Consider the following 19,695-nt stretch of genomic DNA (forward strand, 5'->3'; position numbering starts at 1 on the left):
TTACCCATAATAATTGAAATTTATGATTTGAAAACTATTTTTAAAATTTCATCTCAGGTTATTTTTGTTTTAATAATATTCAGTTTATTATCTAATCATCAAAGCAACAACAAAACAAAATCTGTAAGGAGTTATCTTTTTTAACGGTGCATCGCTTCAGCATCTATAAAGTTCATTTAAACTAAATACGTCATATCTGGTTTTTAATACCAAAATAAAAGTCTCTTTTATTTGAGTACAGTTTTAAAATAAATACTTATTAAATGTCCCAATTTTAAAGATTTTTTATCACAATCAGGTGATTTTTGTGCTTTATAGAGATATTAATTAGATTTTTTTTCCTTATAACTCAAGACATTTGGATATCAGAAAATATTTCACATTTGTCACTAAAATATTTAACTTAATTTCAGAATTTTTTCCTAGTTTAAAATTTCTCAGATAATTAATATTTTCAGTCTTTATTTGTTTTTTTGTCATATATTTTAGAATAAAATATTTCTATAATCAGTGTTCGATCCGTCTCTTTTAGTTTGTTCCAGCTGGTGCTTTTATTTTGAAACGGAGTCACCGGAAGCTGGTGTTGGTGTTGCTGCGCCGCTTTCCGGCGGGTCCATCCCTGTTGTTGTGGGTCGGAACATCAATGCTGCGGTTCGCCTGAACTCCTCGGGATGTAGCCACTTTCTGGACTGACACCGAGCAGAACGGAACCGCAGGCTGCGCCGGTCCAAACGGAACCGAGTCGGGGTGGATTCATGACAACAATGGAGCGGTTCGGGTTCGACAGGGTCGTTCTGGTGAAGCGGGTTCTGGACCTCGGTCCGGTCGCGGTGGCCAACATGTCCGACATTAACAAGGCCGGGCCACACGGCTGCGATAACGGAGCTCTGACGGACAGGTTCGGGGTTCTGATCCAGGCTCTGCTGGCCGTCGTGGCTTTCAGCACGCTGATGTGTGAGTACCGACTGGAGGGTTCTGGTTCTGGTCCTGGACGGCCTTCATGAGCCAACGTGGCATCTGATTCCCAGTGGACGGAACCAGAACCGCTTCCAGAACTTCTCCACCCAGAATGAACGAGTTTCACACAGATTTGAACAGAATCGGGTCTTTGGTCCGGAACCGATCTGATCTGAGGCCCGATTTTGGATCGAACCTGAACCTCTGAGTTCTGACCCGCTCTGGTGGGCAGGATGGATTTAACAGACTCATCTCAATCAGATTCAGGTTCAGGCTTTGACTAGGCCACTCTGAAAGCTTCTTTGTGGATCCTCTCTGAGGTGGTTCCAGTCAGCCCATTCTCTGGTCTTGTTGTAGAGTCCTGAACTTTGACCTTAGCTCGTGCTCTCGGGTTCATCAGGAATTGATTGTTTCTTCTGTGAGTTTCTTATCGTATCTTCGATTATTGATCGGTCAGAGTCCTGCGGCTCCTGGGCTCAATCAGGCTGATTGATTCTTCATCCTGACCACAGCAGGAAGGTCTTCCTCTCTCCATGTGGGCTCAGAGCGCCCCCGTCTGGAAAAGTCTGGAGTCAGATTCCAGGATTTTCCAGGAAGTGTGAGGTTCTGATCCGGTCTGGCTCCAGAATATTCAGAATCAGGAATTACTGCAGCTCTAAACGGTGGAGGGAGAGTCATGCTTTGGTCATTTCCATCTGTACAGTTTTTATAACAATGAATTTATTTGAAACTATTTACAGACATAAAACAGCTTTTTTATGAAAACATGAAATAAATATCTGTGTTTCTCTGATGTAAATAAAACGTTAGCATGAAGCTTTTCTCCTGAAGTCGGCGTGTGATCTGCAGCCTGTGTCTGTTTGCAGTGAAGCGTTTCCGGGAGCCAGCAGGCGTCAGGCGGCCCTGGAGGATCTGGTCAGACCACTTCCTGCTTTTACTGTCCGGATAGAAAACAGTTAAACCTTAAAAACGTTTTTAAGGTTTTTTGTCGTTTCCAGGTTTTTCGACACGTCCAAGCAGGCCATCGGAGCGCTCTTCATCCACTTCGCCAACGTCTTCCTGTCCACGCTCACCAAGGAGGATCCCTGCTCTCTGTGAGTCCCAAATCCAACATGGCCGACCCGACACTACGCTAGCTGCTAGCTGCTAGCTGCAGTCACTAATCTCTAGTCTAACTTCCTTAAATGTAGGTTTTTTCCCCCCCTGTGAGCCAGAATCCTGAAAACAAACAGAAATTTAAAAAAGCAGCGGTGTGGTTATTCCGGTGTTTTCCTCTGAAGGTACCTGATGAACTTCCTGCTGGATGCGACACTGGGAATGCTGGTGATCTGGGCAGCCGTGAAACTGGTTTTCAGACTGGTGGAGATCAAGCAGTGGAGTCTGCTTTCCTTTGGAGAATATGGTGAGAGGAAATCCTTCAGCTCATGAGAAAACGCACAGAAAGTACACCAACGACTGGCTGAATCACGATTAATCACGATTAATCAATGATTTAAATAACCGTCGCATAGATTATTTATTGATTAATTGTTAACCGGAGTAAACAGACGCTAAAAACAGACATTTGATGAAAGAAGAACACGATCAGAGCAGAAATGAAGCCAAAACTCAACAATAAGTATCAACATTTCACATTTAAGATAAAAACAAATTATTTTCCTGTGAATCTGTTCGACCAGAACTCCTCTGGTGGCAGGTTCAGCTTCATCTGCTTCATGTTCTGTGAAATAATCACCTTATTAATACAAACAATAATCAACACATTAATAGACAGAATGTTTTAGCTGCAGATTTATGCTTTAATACAAATAATCTAGCATTCATAAAAGAAATGCTATGATGAGGAAATACCGTTTTAGGTAAGAAAATATTATTATTCTAAAATGTAATTGAGTTATTTGTTTACTTGCATCTTTTAATGTATTTCTAATATTGTGAAAAAAAGGCTTAAGTAGTTACATGAAAAATCTGCAGAATTTCCTATTTTTAAATCTGATGAATTGATTGATTGTTAGAATAATCGATACTAAAATAGTCTGAATACAAGTGAAGGCAGGAGGAGTAGTTCCAGCGTCTACCACTAGAGGGTGCTGTGGTGAACTAACCCAATCTGTGTGGCTGGATCAGCTCAGGTTGTGAACGTCTCTCTCCACCAGGCGACCCTCCGCAGGCGGCGGCGTGGCTGGGTCAGGGCGGCGTCTACCTGCTCATCATGGTTCTGGAGAAAGGCGTGATCAGCCTGGTTCTGCTCGTCCCCGGATGGTCCAGAGTAAGACGGGTCAAAATGGACCGAAAGTTTGGGACTTGTTGTCCAGATCCGGTCCTGAAGATCCAACATCCTGCATGTTTCACATCACGTGTGTCAAACTGAAGGCTCGGGGGTCAAATTCGGCCCGCCGCAGCTTCTCCTGTGGCCCTCCAGAGGGATGCATGAATATTACCTTCAATATTACAACTGAGCTGAAATATCATTTCATTAACCACATCAAAACCATTTTATCTGTTTACTGATTAATCAGTTTTCAGTTTTATTTTGCACAAATTAAAGTACAAATCAAAACTTCACAATATTTTGCTAATGCATACACTGTACTGCTCAGCCTTACAGTTACTGTCATACATAAATGCAAATATTGCAAAATTCCTTACAAATATTTCTAAATCAGCCCCAAATCAGTGATTTTATTGGAAATAATCCTGAATCCTGATGAGTTCAGTAATATTTCACTAAAGACGTACTCGGCTATTCATTTTTATTTTAATAGTTTTATTGATCACCGGTCCTTTAAGAACATTCCTGATGTGGAGAAAAGTTTACTTTGGATGTTCCCCTGACGCCGGGCGGTGAGTTAACTGTAGTTCCTCTGTTCCAGCTGCAGGAGGTGCTGCTGAGCTACATCGCTAACCCTCAGCTGGAGCTGGCGCTGGTCATGCTCATCGTGCCGTTCATCGTTAATGTAAGCTGATTTAACGGTCGGTTCGGTTCGGCTCGGTTCGGACAGAGAGCGACTTCATGCTGTTCCTCTGCTGCCCCCTGCAGGCCGTCATGTTCTGGGTGGTGGACAGCCTGACCATGAGGAAGTACAAGACCATGACGGGCCTGGAGCACAGCGGGGACTCCACGGAGAAGGCCGAGGCTCTGCCAGCAGGGGGCAGCAGCGAGGAGGCTCAGGTGAGAATGACCGGGGTTCATTGTTTCTGTACTACGCCCCCTAGAGGACATGGGAGCTGAAAGTGTTTCAGTTTTAAGGTTTGTTAATATTTGAAGTTTTATCTTTTTCGTTAGGATATTAATAAACCTCAAACTTATGAACAAAAATCAAAACAGGTCAAACATAAACTTTCCATCTATTTTCATTTTTTCTGAGACATAAACAGAAAGTTTCTGTAAAAAAACCAACAAACTCTTTGGAGTATTTTTGAGTTATAAAGTTTTTATTTCTCTTCTCCTCTTACACAAACAGACATAATTAAAAATCCATTTTCATCCAGTTTCTGCACCAAACAGTTAAAAATGTAGAAACGTGTTTAAAGGCAGTGGGAGAACCTCAGGGCCCCGAGAGGCCCCTGTCTGTCTGCTGCAGCTCAGAGGAACGGTCCAGTCCATCACGCTGCAGTCCACGCTCCGTTAGACGCTCCAGTCCACGCTGCAGTCCACGCTCCGTTAGACGCTCCAGTCCACGCTGCAGTCCACGCTCCGGTCCACGCTCCGGTCCACGCTCCGTTAGACGCTCCAGTCCACGCTGCAGTCCACGCTCCGTTAGACGCTCCAGTCCACGCTGCAGTCCACGCTCCGGTCCACGCTCCGGTCCACGCTCCGTTAGACGCTCCAGTCCACGCTGCAGTCCACGCTCCGTTAGACGCTCCAGTCCACGCTGCAGTCCACGCTCCGGTCCACGCTCCGGTCCACGCTCCGTTAGACGCTCCAGTCCACGCTGCAGTCCACGCTCCGTTAGACGCTCCAGTCCACGCTGCAGTCCACGCTCCGGTCCACGCTCCGTTAGACGCTCCGGTCCACGCTGCAGTCCACGCTCCGTTAGACGCTCCGGTCCGCGTTCCGGTCCAACTTTGGTTTTTGTTTCTATTTTAAAGGTTTTTATCTCAGGGTTCTTGTTTGAAATTCATGTTTAGGTGAGACGGAGCAGTTTCCTAAACTGACCTGGTTTTTTATTCTCCTCACATTTCTCTGTTGAAATCAGTTTTCTGAACACAGAGGCCATGTTTTCAGTTTCCATCATCTCAGGGGTCGTGACCTTTGTGCGTAACGGGATTAGAGGCTTTGTTTCTTCCTTCTGTGGCGCGCTGCCAGGCGGCCATGAGTCGAGCCTTCATCCAGGGAATAAAAGTGACATTTATGGAGCGTCTGCAGGCTGATGGGATGGAAAGCAGAGGAGGAAGAGGAGGAGGAAGAGCAGCGCTCACGGTGTGACTCACTGATGCTCACTGCAGCGTTCAGCTTTCAACTGCAGGAATATTTCAGCTGTTTAAACTATAAATCACGATTCTGTTCATTTTCGTTATCGTTCACAACAAATATTAGTAATAGTCTGTAATGGAAAATACCAGAAGTGCAGTGTGGACAAAATCACTTGGACTCTCCGGTTGTTTCCTCATGTACAACCGGAGAATTAACACTAGAATTAACGAATGTGATGGAAATCTGTCTTTCTAAATAAAAAAACAATTACAAAAAAATAAACTATAAATCACATAGAAAAAAGCAGCAATAAAACTGTTTGTAGGAACAAAAATACACTTTAGAAGAGGGATGTCCAAAATGTGGCCTGAGGGCCATTTGTGGCCCTTGAAATGATTTTTTTGGACCCGGATTAAAAGTTAAGAACAGATCAAATTAGGCCAACAAAACAGAAAACAACTGATTACACAAAAATATGATTTCTTTCTGTTTTTCTGAAAATCTTTATTTTCAGAAAATAAAAATGATGAACAGATTTCATAAAAAGATGTTGAGCAACAGATGAATGTTGCTGATTGAATTTGGCAGGTCGAACTTTTCTGGTTTAAATGATTTATAATGATAATAATAATAAACAGCAGCATGTTGTTTTACATTCATTAATTCTGATGGACTCTAATACGGAGTGATGTCACTTCCTGTGACGGTTTGGAGTCGTAGATCCAGAACATCCAGACTGGGAATGCTGAACTGGGATAACTGGTCGGCTCTCCTTCCTCAGGTTCTGCTGGCTGAGAGCGACTCCAGCGAGGAAGAGGAGGAGGATGAAGAGCAGCAGGTCCATGTTCAGTACTCAGGCGGGCCGCTGAGACCCAGCTGGGTGGTGGTGTAGAAACGGTCCAGTCAAAGCCTCAGCCTCATCTTCATCACTAGGCCTTCAACTTCCTGCCTTCCGGTGGAAGAAACTCTGAGAGGAATCAGAGTGATGACGTCATCGGAGTGATGACATCATCAGAACTGTGACGGTTCTCTGTGGGGTCCAGAACCAGAACCTCAGGTTCTGCTCATGCAGTAAATCCAGATCAGAATGGTTCTGCATTTCAGGAGGAAAAATGAGTTTATCAAAAAATAAAGTTATTAGAAATGAGCAGCTGATGATCCTCAGACAGAGATCCATCTGATGAATTTAACCTCTGACCTTTGACCTGATTATTTTGCATTCCTTCTGCCTTCATTGTGAATCAGCTTTAAGCTGAGGCGGTTCTGTTTGGGTCAGAAGCAGAACCTCCGGCTGTCCAGAAACAAATCCGTCTGCTCTGCTGCTCAGTGACCTGAAGTTTTTCCTTCCACCTGATTTTCCACTGAAACATTCTTCTGCAGCTCCAGAATCAGAATCTCTTTGGTTGGTAAATCATACAAAATGTTATATGAAGAATAATGATGTTTTTCTACATAATTAAAAACTAATATTTGGGTTAAGAAATAATTTCTTTAATGATTTTGGTAGAATTCATCTTGTCTTGAATGAATTGATTAAATGATCGGAACTCCACATAAAGGAATGTTTCATAATCTGTTCAGTAAAATAATAATCACGTTTATTTGTATTTGTTTACTGAGAAACTTCTATTCTGGGATCGATATTTTAATAATCATATTTCTATGTTGCTGTTTATTCCTGATTGTTTCATGTTTTATTTGTGCTTGAACGTATTTTTAATAAACCAAAGGATGAAAGGTTCTGCTGGTTCCGGTCGGACCCAAAGTCCTGCTCTGCTCTGAACCGGAATAAACATGATTATTCTGAGACCAGAGCTGCTGTGGAGTTCAGTTCTTACCACCGACACCTGGCTGCAGCGCACCTGTGTGGGCGGGGCCTGCGGTGCAGCTGCAGGTTAATGAGGCCAGGTAGCAAACAGCTGAGAGAAATTTAACAAATGAGTCTAAAACTAGTTTAAAGGTTTTATTCACCTCAACATGGAAAACATTAAACATCATAAAACATTTCATTTCATTAGAAATAGTAAAAAACACGTACAGGTACTGACGTCATTAAGTTATATTTAATGCTTAGTTAAATCAGATAATAATAATAATAACAATAATAATGATAGTATTCATGCGTTGTTGGTGTTTCCGGTATCGAACAGTTGAGCCGTGACGTAATCCTCGTACCGGCCGTCGATCAGCTTCTCTGCGTTGTTCCGGGCAAACCAGCAGTCCACGTTCTGCTTCCCGTCGTAGATCCGCCTGCTCTTCCGAACCACCGGTACCGACCGCTCCTTCACCTTCAGGAATGCGGACGGGTTCAAGTCTCCCGCATCGCCCGGCGCGGGAAGCGGCGCCACGCCCACTTCTTCATGCAGGAACTGACCTGGAGTCAGGAAGAAACCGTCAGGTTCACTTCCTGCTTCTGCTTTTATCTGCATCTGAGCTTGGTTGTAGTTACATCTACATATTTCAGGTTTTATCATTTACCATCTGAAAATGAACAAAAGGTAACGATAACGATGGTTGAAAACCTAGCAGGTTGTGTCTGGAAACTGCAGCTAATGTTAGCATAACATTAGCATAACCTCAACATTACTATCCAAGAACGTCTGATGGTTTGATCAGAGTTTTTATTCCTTCTGCATGTTTACATTTTTCAAAGTTTATATTTGTGATGTTTTGTGTGTCTGTGAGCAGAAACTGTCGAATCATGAAGACCAGATGGAACCGTTGGGACACTGCAGGGCAGGGGGTCCAAATTGTGGCCAGTGGGCCATTTGTGGCCCTTCAAATGATTTTGTTTGGCCCCTGAACGCAAATCATGAATGATAAAAATGTATCTAACAGTTTAAAACCTTTTTTATGTTTTGGATCTTCAATTATATATTGTTGAGAAGGAAAAACTTTAAAAACCCATCAAAATAAAATCTTTCTGCATTTCTCCTGTAAGGCAGGAGAAATGCAGAAACCCATAAACTACTGCCAGTAGTTTGGGTAAAAAGTTTGGACACGTCTTCTGTCCTCCAACCGTCTGAAACTCGGTTTGAACTTCAGCTCCTGTTCATGTCTGAGTGTAGCTGCTCTGTGATTGGCTGACTCCTGTTTGCGGCAGCAGCCAATCGGACAGCAGCTTGTTGGGACGTACCCAGCAGGCCGTGGCAGCGCGGTGAAAGCCCGGCGCTGTTGCCGATGTAGAACCCCAGGTGGTCTCTCTGGTAGAGGCTGGGGCTTTTGTACCGGTGCAGCAGGATGACGAAGCTGATGTTTCCTCCCACTGTCACCGTCACATTGGCCCCGCCCACCACGGCGACGGACAGCCGGTCGCCCTCCACGGCCGCGGTGGCGTGGCAGGGCAGTACGATGCGGTCCCGCCCGTCCAGGATGACCTTGGTGGGGGTCACTTCGATGTAGGTCCGGCGCGGCCGATCCATCACCACGGCGACGCTGCTGAAGTAAGTCCGCTGCTTTTTATGACTGCCAGGGGGCGCCGGAGCGCCGATCAGCCGGCCGTTCACTGTCACACCTGGAATAGTCAAAGAACCATCAACTAATCCAACCTGACGTTGGGAAAGTCTCAGTCATCTCAGGCTGCGGCTTAAAGGGGCGGCGTCATGTAAAATAGATTTATAGTTTTTTAGCTTTTCATCATGTAGAACAAACTTGGAGTTTTGCTCTGTTTGATAAATCATTTAATCTCCATGGCAACCATTCAGCTGCAAGGCCTGGGTGGATCTAGCCCCGCCTTCCAGACACAGCTCCTCCCCCTCTCAGCTCCTTCAGACTAGCCAGCAGCAATTAGCAAACAGCTGCTGAGCTCATTAAGAGCTGCTGCTCAGAGCAACGCAGGTAAAATCACTAAAGGGTTAATAGAGGAGCCATGTTGGATAACTTCCTGGAGGCGGAGCTTCAGAAACAGCAAGAGCTTCTTAAAGAGACAGAGGCCCAATTTCAAGGCCTTATATTACAAAGTCAAATTTCTTTTAAATATTATTTGATAACAGCTGAAGGTGATATAATAACTGTCATGCTATAAAATGTCACTGTGTGCCTGGAAGCAGATGCCACTGGCACTGTGGGGGCGAGAGTGAAGCCTGGTGGCCCGCCAGGCTGATGATCTGCTGGAGGAAACCTGAGAAAGAATCAGTGACTGAGATCAGCCCTGAGGCTGATGAGACTCACCAGAATACTGGTGGTCAGAAACCAGACGCAGGACGTCTCCAGGCTCTCCGTTGATGTTGAAGCAAACGGTTAGCTTACTGAGAGGGAACTCCACCACGAAGTGAGGGTCGCCGTCCGCTGAGAGAGAGCAGCACAACCAGGAATGAGGGATCACTGAAGAGATTGACATTCATTTCCTTTTGGTAAAGACTATCGCCCTGATATGAAAGAAAACTGGTTAGGCCTATAAGTATTTCAGCATTTCTTTCGAATAGTTCAGATGCTCTATGATAAATGTGCGACCAGGCCAGGGTCCGCTGTTGTTTTTAATCTCATTAGTTTTCAGTTATTTTATATTAGAAATGTCAGCACAGCGTTCATATTGTAGCCTGCTCTTTCTGCTGTCTGGATTGTTTTTGGTTTTTGTCTTTGGGATGTTTTAAAAGTTGCTGCAGCTCTTTGGAAGCAGCTAAATGAGATTACAGAGCGACCGTAATGACAGGGGCATTAAGCCGTATCTGCCCCCGATCCCCCCTCTCTTTACTAAAACACAAACATCCAGGATCGGCTACTTAAGTACAACGCGGAGCTGCTGCTGGCGTTTCAATTAGAGCTTTTCAGAGGAAAGCCAGGCTGATCAAAGCTAACAGGCTGAATGACAGGCCTGGAGGCAGAGACGCTTCAATCTGCTGAAATTCACTCAGTGAGAGAAACGGCACGACTTACCTGAGGTTTTGGAGACGGTGATGGATTTCCTGACCGATCCGCTCTCAGCTTTTCCTGCAAAGAAAAAATATTCAGAAAGTGTCAAATGATTTAAGATGTAATGATTTATAAACAATAATCTGAACAGATTAAAAGTCAAAAATATACAAGAATAATGAAAAAGAACTAATGCAGGTTCATCTGCTAAATGGTTTATTTTTTGAATTTTTAAAAATGTTTTGTCAAAAAATTAGCAGATAGTAATTCGTACATGAACATTAATACTTGAAAATGAAAATAACAAAGAGCCAAAGATGAAAACCTGAGGAACCTCGCAGGTTAAATAAGCTCTTCTAGAAAACCTTTGACCTTTAGATCACCTCCACTTGTGAAGCATAAAACTGATCTGCAGAGATCAGACTTTGTTATCCTGAATAATTTCACATTATTTATTGGTTTGGTTTGTAGTGAACCAAACTGAAGGAATGGATGGGATCACCCAGCTTCCTGCTGGGTGAAACTGGATCTGTTGTGAATTATTCTCCAATGTTTTCCTCAGCAGAATCCCGTCTGATGGATGTGGTGTGAAGCCTCACCCATCCGGCTGCTCAGAGAGGAAACCGGGCCTCCCAGGTTCCCGTCTGGTTTCTGTGGCGGCTCGTCGTCTGCAGCTGGCAGCTCATTGGCCGGTGAGGCGGCATCAGGTGTGGGCGGGGCCATGGAGGTCTGGGTCAGGGGGCGGGGCTGGTCCAGCACCATGTGGGTGAGCGGCGTGAGGAAGTGGAAGGTGAGGGACAGGTTGGTGGCCTGCTGGGTTTGCTCCTCCCTCTCCCTGCTGGAGCGGCTGCGCAGCCGCGCCCGCAGCCCCTCCTTCACGCTGAGGAAACCCCAAACACGCCGCACAAAGTCTGCAGCCACTGAACCCAGGGAGCTCCCCAACCCCTGCGTGACCCCTGACCCCACCGCCTTGGCTCCAGCGTCCACCGCCGCAGTCGCCGCCTTCACGTGTTTCTCCGTCTCCGCCTGCAGGCGGCGCAGCGGCACGTCCGTCTCCATGGTGATGAGCCGCTCGTTGTTGCTGGCGGTGACCTGAACGTGGAGCGACTCGGCGCTGCGGTCGGTCAGCTTCCCGGCCACCACGATCTCCGAGCCGTTGAAGTAGTTGGTGAAGAGGCTCTGGGTGACGTAGCCGACCGAGTTCTGGGTGTAGTTGACCCGGATGTCGGACAGAAGCGGCGTTCCGATCTCATTGTAGAACCTGGAGAGGAACAAAGGTGGTGAAGGAGGTACAACCTCCCCAAGCTCACTCTTAGAGGTCACCATAGCAACCAGTAGAGTCTCCACAGCAACCATTAGCTAACTGGACGTTGAGGCGCCATTAGTCCCACCGTCACAAAAGTAAAAACGTGAAAGTTGCTGAGCTTAAGAAAGAAAAATCTAACAAAGTTGGTCAGCAGTTTTCCTGGTTCATCTGGGTTCAAACATTCTCAGTCGTTCTGGAAACCAGAAGGACTTTCATGGTTTACTGCTGGAGAGCTAGCTAAAACAGATTTCCCAGGTCCAGAAGCGGCTCTGGTCTTCCAGATTTCAACACCAGAAACCAGGACTGGGAAGAGCGCCTCCCTTTGGTCAGATGTGGTAAAGCTGGAGAAATGATGCAATAGAAACATGGAGGGGATCTAAAAAACCAACAGCAGAAAATCTGGCAAACATTTAATAGTATAATTTTTCTCTGCTAAATAAAGACCATAAATTATCCACTATTGCTTCTTCCTCGTCGGCCATGTTTTTTTACTCTGAACTCACGACTGATCTAAAGATCTAAAATCCTGAAATCTAAATGTTGGTGAGTGAAATGTGAGTGTTGAGTTTCTCCTGCTGTGTCTCCACATCACCCTCTCCACACTGAACCTGTTGGATGTTTGATCATCATGTGGGGAACCCGGCGTGTCTGGAGAAGGAGGCGTCATGACGAGCTGCTCAGCCAATCAGAATCACTCTAAACATGAAACTGTCCTGGTTGGGTCTGTTTTCCCATCACTATTTAGACATGTAATCACTGAAGATAAACCTCAAAGTCTTTAAAGTCTTTAGACTCATAAAAACCTTCGTATTTCAGAGATTGGACGCCTCCAGACGGGTTTGGTTGGACGTTTTAAAGGACCAGCAGCAAAGCGGTTATTTTAGTCTAAGCTGGATGTTTGTGTGGTTGCAGCTTCCATCATCAGTGGATCATCTCCATCCGGACTGAAATCTCCCGTCTAACCTGCCGGCTCTTTAAGCCGCTCACAATGAGAGCATGAATGTGAACCGAGGAGGAGAGCGTCCTGTCAGCTCAGCAAACCTGCAGCTGTTTGTTCAAGCCGGAGCGGCTCTGTTATCAGAGTCTATCTGTTAACCCCGCAACACACTCAAGACGCAGGTTCCACCACACACACGCATTCCTGAGCGACTGAACCAACACCTGTCTGAGAGCAGCAGATCAGAGGACGGCCTGCTGCTTCAGCTGATTACAGGTCTGCTGTCAGCCTGAGGGACGGACGGACGGACGGACCGCTCGTACAAACACAGTATGCACAAGGATCATGTCTGGATCACAATGTCTGGAAACTACATCAGTTTAACGTTCCTGCATGTAAGAAAAGACTTTAATTCTGATATTTGAGAAAAACTCTGACTAAATTCACATATTTCTTGATTCATATTCCAACCTTTCAGCTTCCTGCCCATTTATCTAACCAGTTAGTTTCTCTTCAGAGATCAACATGATGATCAACTAAAGAGAAAGATGACAATGAAAGCCATATTCTGGATATTCCTTCCACTAAACTTTCATTTCCCTGCTTGGAAGCAACAACCAGCTTCTTCAGCAGTAACTTCTGTGGCTTTATTAAAATCATTCTGGGTCAAAGACAGACTTTACAGAGGTTTTCCTGTTGCCATGACAACCCATCATGACCTAATCTGACCAGTGAAGCTGACCCGTCGCTGAATGGCTCCACCATTGTTGACCTCCGTCACACTAACCCAGAGTCGTTCTGTTCCCAGTTCAGACCAGATACCGGACCAGTTTAGAACCAGTATCAGACTGCTGCAGACCAGCTCTAAGCCAAACCTACGCTCACCCTGTTCTCTAAACATTTTCCACAACTTGGCTACTGTTTCAGTTACTTTAATTAGCATTAAAACACAGAATGGAAACGAAGTGGAGGAAAGAAATGAAGTCTATCAGTGGAGACAGAATCTCACCCAGACAGGAAGGATGAAGGAGTTACTGATGGGTTTGGAAAGTGAAGATTTGTGTTGAGAACGTTTTGGAAACGAGTAGGAAGGTAAAGCTGGGCGTCATCTGCGTATCAGTGGATTTGGAACCATTCAGGCTGGAACCTACGTCTGAAACAGCAGCTGAAACTTTCTGTTCAGAGGAAAGCCGTAAAGCGTTACCCTTTGAGCATAGCACTAGCGTCGGCTTCCTCGCTGATGCGTCTGGTCATCCCGCAGTTCTCCAGAGCCATGCGCTCCAGCAGCCGGTAGTCCACATCATTCCCAATCCCGATGGTGAAGATGCAGAACTTTTCCTGCACGGCGGAGCGAGTGTTTCCCAAGATGGAGGCGGACTGAGTCTCTCCTATCGTAGGCCGGCCGTCCGTCAGAAAGATGATGAGGGAGACGCTGTTGGTTCCGGTGTTGGGGTCCGACAGGTAATCCCGAAGCAGAGCAGATCCGGTCTGGATGGCTCCGTCAATGTTTGTGCCTGAAGGGAAGAAACTAAAATCAAGGCTTGATGGAAAAACCTTTTATTGGTGGCTGCTGCTGGATTTAGCTAACATTAAGACATGAGCTTTAAATGCAACCAGCCTCCAAACAGCCGAGCTCGGCGCTGAGGGTCAGGGAAGAGGCCGGTGTGTCTCACCGCCGTTGGGAATCAGCGTATAGATGAACTTCTTGGCGTCTCGGACGTTCAGCGGCGTCGCCGGCACCAAAGCGTTTGGCTGCCAAACCTTGATCCTGTTGGAGAAGCTGATGAAGTTGAAGTGGTCAGCAGGTCTCAGGTCCCTCAGGATGGTGAACAGAGCATCTTTGGTCTGCAAAAATCACAGGAAGTTACAGGTTAGTCTGTGCAGAAGTTTTAAACCATCCCTCATCCTCTAAATCCTATTCAATGTTTCCGTTTGTCGTTCTGATTTCCAGAGCAGACTGAATCAAATCATGAGACGGTAAAATATTCCTACCCCTACTTCCTGTTATCAGCAGAGTTAACAGTCTTTCTGGCCCTCCCTTTGACTAGGACATCTCATTGATACTGAGCATGTGAGAGAGCAGCTGCAGTCATAAACATGGCCGTCTGGTTAAAAAGCTTTAAGGAAGTCCATTAAAACCTCGGTAGTCCTCTCTTTCTCCTCTGTGGGCGGGCGATTTAATTTGGGGTTGCGGTCCTAAAATGACAAACTGACCCCAGCTCAAGCCGTCCATTGTGAAGCATCAAAACACGCTTGTTCTGTTCCCGCGCCGGGCTGGGGGCGGATCACGGGGTCAAGGGTCGAGGGTGTTGTTGTCCACAAAGCTCCGTCGTCACGGTGATGGTGACCTTCTGCTGTACTTTTCCACTTTGCTTTGTTGCTTTAAGTCTGTTTCTGTAGTTTGTGAGCTGCTCTGGCCGGACGCTGGCGGGGTCACAGCGCTGCGTTCCTGACATCGATACGATGAGGGAGGAGGCGATGCAGCCTGTCGTCAGAGTTCCTCCGACTCAAATGGAAAACGTGCTGAGAATGATTTCATATCTGCTGAAATCCCAATATGAATGGATTTGCTGAGAGTTTGTGCAGAAGTTCAAACTGAAAGCAGGAAGCAGATCTGATCTCCATGTTGGATAGTTAGTATAAAACTGGAACTCTGCTAAAGTTTGATGCAAAATACTGAAATGTTTCTATCGATGTTCATGTCTTCAACCTTTACCTCCAGTTTTCATGTTCTGGGCTCTAAATGTCTGAAATCTCTCTAGAGTTTCTGGAGGAAGCTGTCAGCCTGCGCAGGTCCTAGCGAATCTCCTGAGATCTGCTGGAAATCATTACAGCCGGTTCCACCAGAACATATCAGTAAATACCAAACACACTGATAAAATATCAATATATAGCTAATTCAACTTCCTAAAATAAAATAATATCGAACATCTTTTCACACTGATGTTCATAATTTTATGATTTTTAAACAATTTTTTTTAATCTCGTGGAGCTAATTTAGAAATATTTGCAAGAAATTTTGCGATCTGATGATAAATGTGACATTTTGTTACTTGCCACATTGGTTATGGATTATAATTTGACCTAAATTAAGGCGGAGGCAGCAGAGTGGTAGAAGAGGAAAAACAGCGGAGTTGTCCAGGTGGACAGTACAAACCGTCGTCCAATCAGAGCGCTGCTTTACCTGCCTCATCTTCTTCCCCAGCATGGAGGCGCTGCTGTCGATCACAAACACGACGTTCTTGGGAACGACTGGCAGATCTTTGGGAGCAAAGTAGTGGACAAAGTGTCCGTTCAAAACCTGGAATCAGAATAAATCCGGACATTGCGGCGACATGAAGCACAACGTGAGGCTGGAGGACAGTGAGCGACACGCAGGACGTCTCACCTGGATGTCTCCTATCCCGGTGTCTCGCTGGACGTCGTACCGGATCACGAAGTCTCCCAGGACGCCGCTGGTGGAGATCTGGGCCTGCTGGACGATGTTGGGGCTGAAGGTGACCTTCCAGACGTTGTTTTCGTTGGTGACTGCAGTCGTGATGGGAGCCTCGGACTTGGCTGGACCACAGAGACAGGAAGTGTGTCATGGTTTAACTGGATCAGAACCAGAACCCCGGGATGGATGGACTGGTTGTGTGTTTGGACTGGAGCCAGAGTCTCTGGGTTGTTGACTGAGGGAAATTGGGTTTGCTCATTGGCGTCCCGACTCCTGATGTGATTTAAAGTAGAACTCAAACCTGTGATCTTTTCGCTGCGGAGCGGCAGAACCTCCAGGTCCACGATGGGCGCGTGGTCCACGATAGTGACGTCCAGGCTGAGGCGGCTGACCAGCTGCAGAGGCCTGAGGCTGGTGACCAGCTCGTAGCTTCCCAGCCGCCGCTGCAGAAGCTCCTCGTACATCAGCAGGAAGACGGCCTGGTTCCGGCCCGGTATGCTAACCGTGGTCCGGAACAACTCCACCTCCGGCTCCGAGCTGCACAATGAAAGAGCAAGACAAAATATTGAAGTAGTCCCTCATTTGGCATAAAGATCAGAACCGGTACTGCTGAATACCTGAGAGTGTTTTAGTTCTTTACCCAAGATGTTTTAGCAAACATTCAGAATCAGAACTTTACTTCCTAAAAGGTACCGAACATTTCTGGTACCAATGAGAACCAAGATTCATCCGCCGCCACAAACCAGCTAAAACTGAAGGACAGAAGATCGTCTGAAGAAGAATCCATGAAACCTTGAGATTCCCAGACCAGAGTCTGCTGCACATTACTGGTTCTGGTTTACATGGTGGTTCTGGTTAACTGTTACTGGTTCTGGTTTAGATGTTAATAGATAGATAATAATACTTTATTGATCCCCTAAGTGGGGGAAATGTTAATTGTTAACATTGCTAACCAATGTTGGTGGTTCAGGATAGTGGTTCTGGTTAGTGGTACTAGTTAGTGGTTCTGGTTAGTGGTACTAGTTAGTGGTTATGGTTAGTGGTACTAGTTAGTGGTTCTGGCTGGGATATGTAGAAGGACGTTCCGCCATTTTGGGATTCAAAGCTCCTCTGGATGTTTGGGTAACGTCAAAGCAAAGCCAGAAACATTTGGAGGATTTTTTTACTCTGCAGCATATTTAAACAATCTCTCTCTGTTTCCATGGAAATTACATGATGTCATTTCCTCCATGACAGCTGGGGTCAGAGGTCGCTATGAACGGCTGCGCACTGCCTAAAGAGTTTTAATCTGAAAATCACTGCTAGGAGGCTGCAGCTGGACGGGGTCGTGGCCACACACACACACGCACGCACGCACGCGCGCGCACACACACACACACTTTCTCTCTATCTCTCTCTCTCTCTAAGGGTTTTCCTACCTTGTGTCACTCGACTCTCTGTTCTTGGCTTTGCCGTTCCTCGGTTTGGCCGCCTTTTCCTTCGGCCTGACTTCACTCTGGTAGACACGCCCTCCGATGATCCTGGTTCAAGGAGGTCAAAGGTCAAGCCTTAGAGCCCCACACACATTCAGCACCACTATTGTCAGAGCTCAACTGGGTTTTTCTTCAACAAAGGAGCCAGAAAATGCTGTCAGTACGTATTCAGAGGTTTCCTGCACATGAATGAACAGATCTGCGCTTGTCTCAACTCTGTTATGAAAATGTTCAACTTTCTGCCTGAAATCTCCATGGCAACGGAGACAGGAGGGGCGGCTGCAGCCACCAGATTCAGTTTGGGATCTGAAACTCCAGATAAACCGGTTCCTGATCTGGATTCAAGTTTAGTTGAGATAGTAAATCTAGACAATCCCAAAGTGATTTTGGGATTTTCTCTTCCTGCTCATCTGGATGGGCTCCAGGTGAGGCTGCAGGTTCTTACATGGTGAAGTTGGAGACGTAGGCCGCAGCAGGGATCTGGATCTGGAAGACGGCTTCAGCTGCAGCGCTGTGTCGGTTCAGCATGGAGCAGAACACCGCCGTGAAGGCGTAGCGCGAGATGACGCTGGTCTTGATGGACAGTTCCTGGATGTGAGGTTTGTTCTCCTGACAGAGAGAAATGTGTTTTTGTTTCATTCATTCGTTGGGATTTTATGTCACAGCAGCAGAAAGCAGTGGAGGAACTGATTTATGGTTTCCGTCATTTTAATTTAAAAATCTGAAAAGTGTGGAGTGTATGTGTAGTCAAAACATTACTGACTGAATCTCTTCCACAGAACTTCTGACATCATCAGTTTCAAAGTCGTAGCACTGATTCTTAGTGGGATTCAGGTCTGGACTTTGACTAGGCCATTCCAACCCCTGCATCTGCTGCATGTTCAGGGTGAACTTTGACCCCAGTAATTATAATTATTTCACTCTAAATTTATCTAGTAAATAAATACAGAGTGACACAATCATGTGCATTTTTAAATGGATTTATCTTTTTAATTTCAAAAGTTATATTTAATTATTTAATGGAATATTAATTTATTTTATAACATATTCACATTTAATTATCTCATTTAGTTTTTTTGCTACGTTGGTCCTCCATACAGCTCAGCAGTCGCATCAAGATAAATCATCTTTAGACCCCCGCGGGGTCCCGACCCCCACTTTGGGAACCCGCTCTAAAGAACCTCTGAACTGGAACTGGATTATACTTCAGGGTATCAGAGGAAAATGCTTTTCACATTTTCAGCTGTAAAAATGTTTCAGAATAATAAACCATAAAATCGAGAGGAAACGAGGAAGGAAATGTTCAACCAGGGAGGAATAACAGGAGTTTATGGTTCATCCGGTTTTCCTCCGGATGAATCATCCTCATCTCCGCTGCAGCAGGAATCTGCAGCGGATCCAACATTACAGAAACTCCTGGCGGATCTCCTGCGCGTCACGCCCAAAGCGCGCAGGGATCTTTAAGTAGGTCACCGATCTGGAGCGGAACATGAAGTTTAATAAAACCCAAAACTTTCTGAAAACTTCCTGAACTCTGGGTTGTTTTTCCAGAAGAAGCTGATGGGAAGACTTCCTACCTTGAGCAGAATGGTTTTCACCTGCCGCGGGACTCTGCGCGGCTCCTGCAGACACAAACACGCTCAGAATGAGAAGTTCAACACGGAGCTGCACACTGCGCTGCAGCAGCTCCTCTTACCAGGTCCAGGTCAAAATCTCCCCAGTCTGGATCCGAATCCTCCTGCAGCCGGTAGCCCGGGCTGCAGCTGAGCAGCAGAACCAGCAGCAGCAGCAGCATCTTATCTGCAGCTCAGCCTGTTAGAAGCAGGAATGCTCCATGACTCCCAGTGTTCCCAGTCCGGGTCTGACTGAGCGCAGAGAGTCTGCAGCGGGAGAAATCCGCCCACCAGGAGGAAGATGAAGCTGCTGGTTTCTCCTCTTCGCCTCCTGATGAAGGAAACATCCAGAAACCCGGAACTTCCTCCATAAACACCTAAATCTGCGTTTCTCCTCTTTTTAAGACCCGAATCATCTGAATGGGCAACTTTTCTCCACCAGGGGACAGAAGATTTAGAAAAAAGTTGAAATCTAGTCTGTGTCTGGTTCTGAGTCGGTTCGGGTTTGTTCTGGATTTAAAACCCGGATGTTGAATGTTTGGGTCACATTGTCTCATTCTGACCTCCATTTATCAGTTTATTATTATTTGGTGTTACGTTTATGAATTATTCAGATTAATTTTATTGAAACCTGAAAACTTCCTGTTCCATCCGGACTGTTCTGGTGGTTCTGATCCGTGTTTGATTCTGGTTTCGTGTTGAGATA

General features: G+C 45.8%; 2 protein-coding genes across 2 annotated transcripts; one reads left to right on the forward strand and one right to left on the reverse strand.

Moving 5' to 3' along the window:
* Nucleotides 1–590: 590 nt before the first annotated feature.
* Nucleotides 591–7,188, forward strand: tmem110l (transmembrane protein 110, like). Its single transcript, XM_028043956.1, has 8 exons — nt 591–954; nt 1,824–1,872; nt 1,956–2,051; nt 2,238–2,359; nt 3,114–3,226; nt 3,831–3,914; nt 3,998–4,129; nt 6,156–7,188. The coding sequence occupies exons 1-8, from the start codon at nt 756–758 to the stop codon at nt 6,264–6,266; spliced, it is 906 nt and encodes a 301-aa protein (XP_027899757.1). The 5' UTR covers nt 591–755; the 3' UTR covers nt 6,267–7,188.
* Nucleotides 7,189–7,323: 135 nt separating this feature from the next.
* itih5 (inter-alpha-trypsin inhibitor heavy chain 5) lies at nt 7,324–19,579 on the reverse strand. Its single transcript, XM_028043957.1, has 14 exons — nt 19,073–19,579; nt 18,954–18,998; nt 17,822–17,985; nt 17,323–17,424; nt 16,206–16,441; nt 15,857–16,026; nt 15,653–15,769; nt 14,142–14,313; nt 13,673–13,982; nt 10,825–11,486; nt 10,250–10,303; nt 9,545–9,661; nt 8,511–8,888; nt 7,324–7,748 (listed from the first exon to the last, which is right to left on the reverse strand). Exons 1-14 carry the CDS (start codon nt 19,169–19,171, stop codon nt 7,492–7,494), a joined length of 2,883 nt encoding a protein of 960 aa, XP_027899758.1. The 5' UTR covers nt 19,172–19,579; the 3' UTR covers nt 7,324–7,491.
* Nucleotides 19,580–19,695: the final 116 nt, after the last annotated feature.

Source organism: Xiphophorus couchianus, chromosome 17 (genome assembly GCF_001444195.1).
Source record: "Xiphophorus couchianus chromosome 17, X_couchianus-1.0, whole genome shotgun sequence".
Taxonomy (NCBI): domain Eukaryota; kingdom Metazoa; phylum Chordata; class Actinopteri; order Cyprinodontiformes; family Poeciliidae; genus Xiphophorus; species Xiphophorus couchianus.